This window comes from Gadus chalcogrammus, chromosome 13, assembly GCF_026213295.1.
Source record: "Gadus chalcogrammus isolate NIFS_2021 chromosome 13, NIFS_Gcha_1.0, whole genome shotgun sequence".
Taxonomy (NCBI): Eukaryota; Metazoa; Chordata; class Actinopteri; order Gadiformes; family Gadidae; genus Gadus; species Gadus chalcogrammus.
The window spans coordinates 14329227-14339697 of record NC_079424.1 but is presented as its reverse complement, the minus strand read 5'-3'; the positions used below and the strand labels follow the sequence as shown (position 1 = coordinate 14339697).

Below are 10471 nucleotides of genomic sequence, written 5' to 3'. Positions count from 1 at the left end.
CTCTTTGGCCCTATACTCTTCCGTAGATTATGCTAAATTTTATATTAAAAAATGTAAAGAAACGTGTGTGTGTATGCCTTTGCGTGTTGGCAAATCTATGCGAATTTGGTTGTGCATTGAGGGTCGTTACTTAGGTTGACCTTTTCAGTGATGACTTGCAAGTCAATGCCTCCTACCTACCCTATAGGTATATCTCTATTGCTTCCCCTCTAAAGGGCTCTTTATGGTTCCACGTTCACGCAACTCAAGGGGGATACGGATCCCTTACGTCCTTGCGTACCATCCTTGCGTCCGGGGCTGTGATTGGTCCACTGACTGAAACCCGACGCAGAACCATAAACGTTCACGACGTTGCGCCGAAGCGTCTCGGGAACGTGGGACCATAAAAAGGCCTTTAGTCTGGCCTCTAGTATTCTCTCTCTCTCTCTCTCTCTCTCTCTCTCTCTCTCTCTCTCTAGCCCCTCTCTGTTTTCTCAACACACTAGTCTCTCTCTCTCTCTCTCTCTCTCTCTCTCTCTCGCCCCTCTCTGTTTTCTCAACACACTAGTCTCTCTCTCTCACTCTCTCTCTCTCTCTCACTCACTCACTCACTCACTCACTCAACACCTTCTTAGCTTCCAACCAACAGCCTCCCCCACTTCTTCTACCGGTCTTCACTTGAAGGATTCAAGTGAAGACCGGTAGAGATCCAATATAGGTTGGAATGTATAGAGATGTTCCTATTTATGTGTGCTGTCGACACAGCGTTTGGTTTCTGAACATTCATGTGACAGGTGTTTGTCTTGTCAAAAAAAGAACGATTGACTGTATCGACACAAACAATTGCCTTTAGTTTTCTACCATTCGTTCAAATCACAACGATCCGTTTATCGTTTGGAGAGGCCATGGGACTAGAGAACACCGGACCCGTCCAAGCATGGCATGAAAGCTACATCGTAAAACCGTGGGGGTAAGGATATCAGGAAATGAACAGTCCATTGATATTTGTGAAAACACTGGTGCTCGCCCCTTTCCCTGCCTCTACCGCCGCTTGAATGCGCCTTTACCGCCGCATTCACCGTCCGTAACAACGCGACGTCGGGGGCCGCTCGGGTCGGCGGCAGCAGGGGTGAGTTGAGCAGGCGACGGCAGCGGCGGCGACCCGGGCGTTAAGTGGAACAGAGGAAGGGAGCAGGTAGGTGAGATTCGCCTGTCACTTCCAATGTGGATCAGAAATTGCACCCTCACCAGGAATCTACCTCCGCGTGGTCAGACTGGTTGGGTGGTTGGGTGGGTGGGAGTGTGGGGACGGGAGGGGTTGGCTGTTAGACGGAAGTGATGGAAATGGAGGGATATGGACACAGTAAGTTGGGATGCCGTGCTGTGCTGGATAAAGAGGGTTTCAGGGTGTGTGTGTGTGTGTGTGTGTGTGTGTGTGTGTGTGTGTGTGTGTGTGTGTGTGTGTGTGTGTGTGTGTGTGTGTGTGTGTGTGTGTGTGTGTGTGTGTGTGTGTGTGTGTCCACAATGTTTTTGACACAACGGCCCACTTTACGGTAATATAAAACATTGTGACTGCAATACATTCCACATAGTCTCTGGATGGGATTGGAACAGGGTTATTTATACACAGGCACACTGAATAGTAATGCATCCCTATGAAAATGTGACATTTCATCGATTACACTTCCGTTTGTGTTAAACGCTGAATCTAAGAAGGAACGCATTGAACGGTCATTATTTAGGTCTCTCTCTCTCTCTCTCTCTCTCTCTCTCTCTCTCTCTCTCTCTCTCTCTCTCTCTCTCTCTCTCTCTCTCTCTCTCTCTCTCTCTCTCTCTCTCTGTGTGTGTTGGTGTACGTGCGTGTGCGTGTGCATGTGACTGGGTACACCTACAAGTGGCGGCCGGGGGTCTCCATGCTGCAGTGACAAGCTGCCTCACAGGGGGGCAGTACTGTGTCATTCTCTCTGTGTTCACATCTCACAGCAATAAATCCACAATCTGACACATAACAGATTGTGTAAAAAAACTATATATTTATATAAGGGCTATAAGTAGAAATCAATTTATTTGAGACATGTGCTCCAATCCATCTGTTGCAGTCTTTCAGAGAGCAGATAAGCCTTACCTTATTTTTCTATCTCTTTCTTTTTCTTCCTCTCTCTTGAGGGGCATCAACATGCTGGCCACTCTCCCATCCAAACAGACTATAGATTGCTCTTCCATGTATAAGTATCGGAGTTGTATGTAACTTTTAATCATAAGGAATCCAGGCAGCACTTAGCAGTCTCATTATTGATTTATTTATTAATGTATTTTAATTTCTTTGCATTTATTCAGCCGTGACAACATGACAGGGGTGAACTATAGAACATTTCCGTACGCGTGGAGAAATATGCAGAGTTGCAGATCTGCCACACTTGACGAGAGGCACACACACACACACACACACACACACACACACACACACACACACACACACACACACACACACACACACACACACACACACACACACACACACACACACACACAGCGAGATGGCGTGAATCTGTAATTAAAAGGTCAGAAAAGTCTCCAATCAGACGGAAGGGGAAACTTAAATGATGAAATGACAATAAATTCAATATATTGCCCGAAACACAAACATCATTGCCATCTGTAGGACTAACAGTGTGACATTCAAATCGCATAATGGGATGAGCCGCTCCCCGGGAAAGATGTTATTAGGTTTTGTGCTCTGAGGGATGCAAATTGTAAAACGCAAATCAAATCATTACTTTAGGATTATACGTCCTTGGGATTTCTGAATGTATGTCTTTTATGATGGATGGTTGGTTGTATTTATGGTATTCTGCAGTCATGTTTTTAGCGTTTGGTATTATTAAATGTATTTTGAAATGTGTTCATATTGTTTCTACATTATGGACTCATAATACACACAATATATTTGAAAAAAATAAATAATAATAATAAGGAGCAGAACCCGAACCCTAACCCTGTCTGTAGAGCTGATCATAATTATAATCAGAACAATAATAACTAGAGCAACTTCCTATTCTGTGGCCACACAGAACACAATCCAACGTTTTCCATCCATCCTACCACGGGCACGCTGTCAACAGGGCCCCCATACTAGACCGGCCCCACTGGTTGGCTGTGGGCTGTGTACCTGCTCAGGAACCAGATTATACCCCAAGTGAGTTCCTAACCTGGGTGAAGAATTAACCCGGTCAATAACTTTGTTATTGACAGTTAAACATACCTGTGTGATCAGCCAATAAGCACAACTAAACAGCTAGGGTCAAAGGTCAAAGCCTCACCCTCATGCCAGAGCACCCAAAGAGCCAGGCATCTTGTCAGTACTCCCTAGCAGGGACGAGACGCCCCAGGACATTCAGCCAACACTATTCAAATATATGGATGTATTTTGTGTGTTATGTTGCAGCTTATTCTTTGCCATTTTCTATTCTGCACTGTCTATTTGTCTTGTTTCTCAGTTCAGATTTCAACTTCTTAAACAGCCAATTGGATTAGTTGAGTCAGTGTAAAGGTGCAAAAAAAAATAAGAAGCCACTGAAAGCCATAATTTAAAGTAAAGCCAAGTTAAAGTAAATCCGAATTGTCCTTGTTGTGGGTCGCATTCATTCTAAATTCTAAACAACAAAACTGGTTTGAATCCAACGCTTTTTAACAGCTAATGAGAAAAAAGTTATCCACTCAATTACTTGATTAAACTTGATAACCAACACATTCAGGGCTCGGAACTCGGAAGCATTAAGTAACCGACCTGTCTGTATTGGTTTTAATGATATTTAAAGATTTCCCAAAATAGCGAATGGGATTGTTACTTTACTTCTTCAGGAACAAACACACAGGTACATGAAAATGCAGTTATAGGCTCATGTTTTGAGACCTGTAATCTTAAAGACATGATTATTTATTTATTTGTTTATGCCCAAACTCTAATTCCGAAGCGCATTTAAGCTTTTTTTGAAGCAGAGAAAACGCGGTCGGCCAAGTGGAGGATGGGGGAGAGAGCAAAATAAATAGGCAGAGAGAGAGAGAGAGGTGTGTGTGTGTGTGTGTGTGTGTGTGTGTGTGTGTGTGTGTGTGTGTGTGTGTGTGTGTGTGTGTGTGTGTGTGTGTGTGTGTGTGTGTGTGTGTGTGTGTGTGTGTGTGTGAGAGAGAGAGGCGGGGGAGAGAGCTGGATGGGGAGGAGGTTATAGATAGAGGGGGGGAGAGAGAGAGGGAGAGAGTAAAGCGAGGTGGGGAGAGAGAAAGAGAGAGAGAGAGAGAGAGAGAAAGCGAGAAAGATGCATTCAACTCCAAATCCCCCTCTCCACACCGAGCACTCAGGCAGTGAGTAGCCCAGCGCACTAGAAGACGCGCAGGTGATCCAGCGTAATATCGCCTATTTTTCTCCATGCGCGCAAGGTTATATCTCTTCACAAACTTCCAGTTCTCTAGCCCGGGCGGACGCGCAATGGATACGCCACGTGAAGCATGCCGGAAAGACTCACGCGTCTGATAAAAGTTTGCCTACTACAATCGCTGTGACATTGACCGTGCAAACTATAAAGGAACTTGAGCCGTGTGGTTTTTAAGGCGATCCCCGTCTTCGGCGCCTTGTTTTGGGTTCCTTGGATTCCGCGCCGACCGTGCGCTGTTGTCTTTATATGTTAAGACAAGGAGACCCGTAGTTTCAGGGTGGTCCTACTCCTGAAGGTGAGATGAAGGTACTCGGTTGGACCCTAGTTATCATCGGCCAGTGGATTCTACGAAAGGTAAATGTTGCCTTTACAAGCATGGCTTGCACATTCATGTTCAGTGTTTAGTGGATAGATTTAAACGCACAGGGTCCCGAGTTCCAAAAGATGAATTCCGATAATTCAACGAAACATATTTGGCTCACAATAAAAATATTTTAAGATTCCATTTGGTGGAATCTGCACACAAAAAAACATTTAAGTTATTTTAAAGTAGTTCACATTTCGTTACTCCTTCTAATATAAAAATAACAAAATTACACATACTGTTGCCACATTAATTCTGACGAGAAGCATGTGAAGCATTTGTGTTTTCACACATCCAGGGTACCGGTTGGCACTGTTTTTGTCCATGGGCTGCTGCGCTCCTGCAATCAGACTTGTGCGCGTTTCCAGCAGCGCATATAAAAAGGCACAGCTCGTTGACTCACCGCCCAGCCATGCTGTACAAGTGCTTTTTATTTTTTAGCCCCAGTGAAGTTAAGCAGCCCCTTTATCTATTAATCTATTTGCGCTCGCAGCAACTTCCTCTTGATTTCTCGTGTGAAGTTAAACCCGCCCTCGGCTTTTTGTATTATCTCTCCGGTCTGCGCATCGCCAGGGCACAGCCTAGTTATGAGCCGCTGCTGCTGATGCTGATGCTGATGATGCTGATGGTGATGGTGATTCTATTTTTTCACGCTGGTTTGCACGCCCGTATGTAGTACGGCTGTCGTACGCGTGTCTCTCTCCACCATCCAAGTTTACGCGCGTTAAAGTGGGTGAAACCTTTTTTTCTGTTTGATGTATGGTGTGCTCCACCTTGAGCCACACAGACTGTTAAAAGAGAGCCGATCTGTCTTCCCTTTTTTGATAGGCCTACATCTGTACCACTTCAACCAAGAAATCCATTAGTTCCATGCTTATGTGCGGGTCTGTGTGTGTCAGGGTCACTGTGCAGGGACACTGTTTCAAGGATGGTGGATCAGAGTGGTTCCCCCCCCCCCCCCCAAATCTCCAAATTATGACCTTCCTAGGATCCAAATGTGACACACGCTGGCCTCGGTGCATCCTCAGTGAGTCAGGTTATTAACACACAAAACTGTAAATATGTTGATATTACTGATGATGAGGAACGGCGTATGTAATGTTAGGCCTCGTCTATTTTGACCACAATGGAGAAAACCTAAAAAAGAAAACAGAAACCTGTTTCATCCCAACCTTTACCCTTCCCCTTCATTTAACAAAGCATTCCCTCGTCGTAACTTACTCTCCACACACACACACACACACACACACACACACACACACACACACACACACACACACACACACACACACACACACACACACACACACACACACACACACACACACACACACACACACACACACACACAAAACATAGTATCCGGTAACTTTCTTCTTTGAATTTTTTCTACTTTGATTTTACCAAAGCATATTTTAATGTGCCAAAAGGCTTTGGCAGGACTGTAGTGTTCATGTCATCTATTTTTAAAACTGTTTAACAACACCCCCCCCCCAAGTGAAAAAAACAAGTCTTATCAGTTACTGGGATATCACTTGATTGGTGAGTGAGTGCAGTGCCGCCGTGGGTGCTGGCACTGTACAGTGAAGGGTGGGGTGGTAGCCTAGCTACCACTGCTAGCCGGATCGTCTAGTGGCCCACTGTCGATAGCATTCCTTCCATGTATGAAATGTAAGTGCTTGTGGGTGTTTTTAGCATGTGATAAAAAAAAGGAGAAAGGGAGAGAGGCTGGGAGATGTTTAGGAAGTAACAGGAACATGGCTGTGGACTTTTGCAGATTGAGGTTAGGCTCCACTCTGACGGGTCATAACACACCTGCGCTTTATTCTGAAGATTGAATGCAAATCATGGCATTTCTGCCACTGCGGAGCTATCCTAGAAAAATGTACAGCTTGCATTCTATTGTTTTAAAGGACTCCTTGTTAGACCGTGCTAGTCGCATGCGCAAATGCAAAGATGTGTCCCTGGTAATGTGCATTTGTCACGTTCTCGATTGGGGTTCATTCATTTCAATTTTGTTCAGGGATCTGTGTAATGGTGGTTTATTGGACATTTATTGGTCAAGAAGGCAAAAACATATATGTTCTTGATAAATGAATAGAAGTGTCGATTTAAGGATGCAATGAAAGAATTGAGAGTAGAAATAATAGAATTGATGCAATGGGAAAATAATGGAATATAACAAAATGTAGCAGTTTATACTGGAAACAAAGAGAATACCATTAAATACCCACAGTGTCTTGTCCCTGAACTTAATTCGTCCTCAGCTGCAATATAGCACAGTATGGTCTGTTACTTACACAAGTGGCTCCCATGTAATGACATCTTAGAAACGCTGATTGATGACGTTGGAAGGAAGAGAGGGATGGGGAAATGGTATCCCGTGGGAAAATGTAATAACCCGATTTCATTGACTCTGACCTTTTTTATTGGGTTTGGCTGCTATATATGTCCCCTTGTAACGCTAAATGGTCACTATGCATTGTTTACTATTAAACAATTCTAAATCACTTCCTATTCATGCAAAAACATTTTGTTTAGTACAAACAACGAAGAAAAGTATATATACATATAGGTATACGTATTGTGTCAGTGCTTCATTTGTAGTAAGCCTTTGTTTTGTTGCCTTGTGTTACCCACCGGTATGCAGGTTTAAAAAACATCACTAGGGAAGGAGAGACGTGTGACACACTGGTTTCCTCTCATCTGCTCCCAGTAGGAACAATAACATTAGCCAGCATTTCAACCAGACTAAAATCCTCTTATCCTCCCCCCATAAAACAACTAGCTATATACCTCAGGGATATTACAGACACAGAGCAACCTTAATGTTGTTATGCATTTATATATATATATATAATTTTTTATATTTATATATATGTATATATCTATAAATCTATATGTATCTATATACCTGTTTATTTTGTATTCAGGTATCATATATTTGCAACAGCTTTGCATTGCATCCCCCTGTCAGTAACAGATAAAGTGTTTGACAGACAAACACTTTATCTGTCGCTATAAATGTTAGTGTGTGTGTGTGTGTGTGTGTGTGTGTGTGTGTGTGTGTGTGTGTGTGTGTGTGTGTGTGTGTGTGTGTGCGTGTGCGTGTGTGTTTGTGTGTGTGTACACGTGTGACGTTTGTATGTGTGTGTGTGTACGTGTATGTGCGTGCATTTGTGTATGACTTTGTGCCTGCGTACTTGGGCTCGCTTGTGAATGTACGCACGTGTGCGTGTGGGTGTATGCGTGTACTTGTTTGCGTGTACTTGTTTGCGTGTGTGTGTGTGTGTGTGTGTGTGTGTGTGTGTGTGTGTGTGGGGGTGAGGGTGTGTGTGTGTGTGTGTGTGTGTGTGTGCGGGCACTCCTCATCTTGATATGCATGTGAATCACACATGTCTTCCCTGGCATCGTGGTGAAAGCGCGTGAAATCACAAGCAGCCGTGTCAGATGCTTCCTGTCACACTTCCAGGTGGTTGTCTTCCAAGTCAGGTGGCAGTCTGTGTCTCTATATGTCTGTCAATCTCCCTTCCTCGTCTCTCTGGAAACCAGTGCCTGTTTTTTTTTTCCTCCACATGCATGCACATTGGGCACACAATTGTTTCTGTAATCTTTGCAAATTATATTCTCTGCTCACGGAAAGCGATTAGATGTGTAATCTGTGGAATCACTATTAGAGAAGCAATCACATTACTGCTATCTATCGCCTCTCAACAAAATGTTCTCCGGAGATCAAAGCATATACTTTAACCTCAAACATTTTAAAAAAAATGACACAAATTCATACAGTGTTTTAATGGATTAATTTTTTTGCACAGCGTGATACAAAGTTAAACAAAGATATATATTAATATATTTTATTCCGTCTGCCCTGTTATACAGATCCATGGCAATAACACTACGGCCATTCATGTGACCCATTTTGACGATCCATTACTTAAAACCATGGGTGCAGTGAATACTTTGTACCAATAGCTGTACCAGGCCTGAATTGGAGCAAGGGGAACATACTTCACCTCATGTATATTTCTCAAAATTTGTTGGGAAAAATTGTGTCTTTGCGACCTACGGTACGGTCACAATGAGACTGCTGTACAATCCCCTGCTCGACATTCACACACGTCGTCGTTATAAATATTATTGCACAAACACCATTGCAAAGTGACACCGTTCTAGATATTGTATAGCTTTCAACCGACCGTGGGAGTAAGGCAACACGACGACTTCTACACGCGTAACATAACCTGAGCTCTATTTTATTTGGGTCTGCTGCCGGCAATAGGCTGCCAGAGGACAGCCGTCTGCAGTGGGAGCAGAAATATAAATTCCAGCGTAGAAAACGGGCGCGCCTTCACTTTGACTGACAGGTCGACTATGCCTGAAGTTTCCAGCAAGGGAACATTATGTCTACAATTATTGAAAGGGCCCTGTTATTATTATTTTTATGGTTCAGATAGAGAAGAGTGAAAATATTCTGAAGGGGGAGGTCCATGGACAGAATGCCTAACGCGGTAGATAGAACCTCAGGAACTATGGGGCTCTACATGTATTCATTATTTTATTTGGTTCCATAGCCAACTGTTTACGTTTGATGTGGTGATGTTAATGATTGCCTTGGGTCAAATGCAACCCTCACTATTGCATAATACATTTTATTTCATTGAGTGTTTGTTTGCGTGTGTTTATGTGTGTGAATGTGCAATGTACATTGGCTTGATTATTTATCATCACAGTTCCGCTTGTCATAATTATCTGTTTTGACATCTGCCCATTTTCTCGCTTTCAATTTCAACCCAATTGAAGAGACATGGCCGTTGTAGACATGGCCTGGCAGATTTAGTTTGTGTCGTGTCATTCCTCCCCACTGCCCACTGCCGTCCCGTAGAGAGCTGTGAGAGAGCATCCCTCTTCTCCACCTGATCCTGTGGAGAGTCTCATTGAAAGTAACCTCAAGGTGTATGGCCCTGAGGGGGAAGGGCCCATGGAGAGAGAGACAGAGAGAGAGAGAGAGAGAGAGAGAGAGAGAGAGAGAGAGAGAGAGAGAGAGAGAGAGAGAGAGAGAGAGAGAGAGAGAGAGAGAGAGAGAGAGAGAGAGAGAGAGAGAGAGAGAGAGAGAGAGAGAGAGAGAGAGAGAGAGAGAGAGAGAGAGAGAGAGAGAGAGAGAGAGTATTAGGTAAGCTTAAAGAGAGAGAAGTATTTGTGAGACATAAAGAAGCCAGTAGAAGTATCGGTGAGATATGATGAGAGGGAGAGAAGTGTGGGTGATATATATATAAGGAGGGAGAAAGGTATGGGTGAGATATGAAGAGAGGCAGATAGGTATGTTTGAGATATATAGAGAGAGGGAGAAAGGTATTCATGAGAATAGGGGGAGTGCAGCAAACGGCGAAGAGATTACTTTAAACCAACACCGTGAAGACGAAACATTCAGCTGGATCATTGGCTGGTAGCTAAAGAAAATGAACAGCCGACAGTCAGTGATGAGGTTTTGAGACAAAAGCAGATTTAACAGACAACTCTTAAATATTTATAGTGTGGGTTCATCAGAAGTATCTCCCATCTCAGGAGTAGTCTCAGATTATTATTAGAATTGGCACTTTTTAGTCTGATTGGCTTACATTAGGGACAGGTGATGATGTAATTTGCCACGACATTTACCAAAACATCTTGACGTTCTGAGTGCTGATAGTTCTGGCTA

The 10471-nt window shown here is 43.6% G+C and overlaps 1 protein-coding gene across 2 annotated transcripts in view; it reads left to right on the top strand.

Annotated features, from left to right (window-relative positions):
* Nucleotides 1–1034: 1034 nt before the first annotated feature.
* Nucleotides 1035–10471, top strand: part of LOC130402583 (neurexophilin-4) — a 40615-nt gene continuing 31178 nt past the window's right edge. Inside the window, exon 1 of one of the 2 annotated variants that reach the window (XM_056606806.1) lies at nucleotides 1035–1174. Coding sequence is in view for 1 of the 2 variants with exons in the window: in XM_056606805.1 (XP_056462780.1) it covers nucleotides 4710–4763 (54 nt within the window). In the remaining variant the exon portion in view is untranslated. Of the gene's footprint in view, nucleotides 1175–4288; nucleotides 4764–10471 lie in introns of those variants that run through there. The other variant, XM_056606805.1, reaches the window with a different exon arrangement.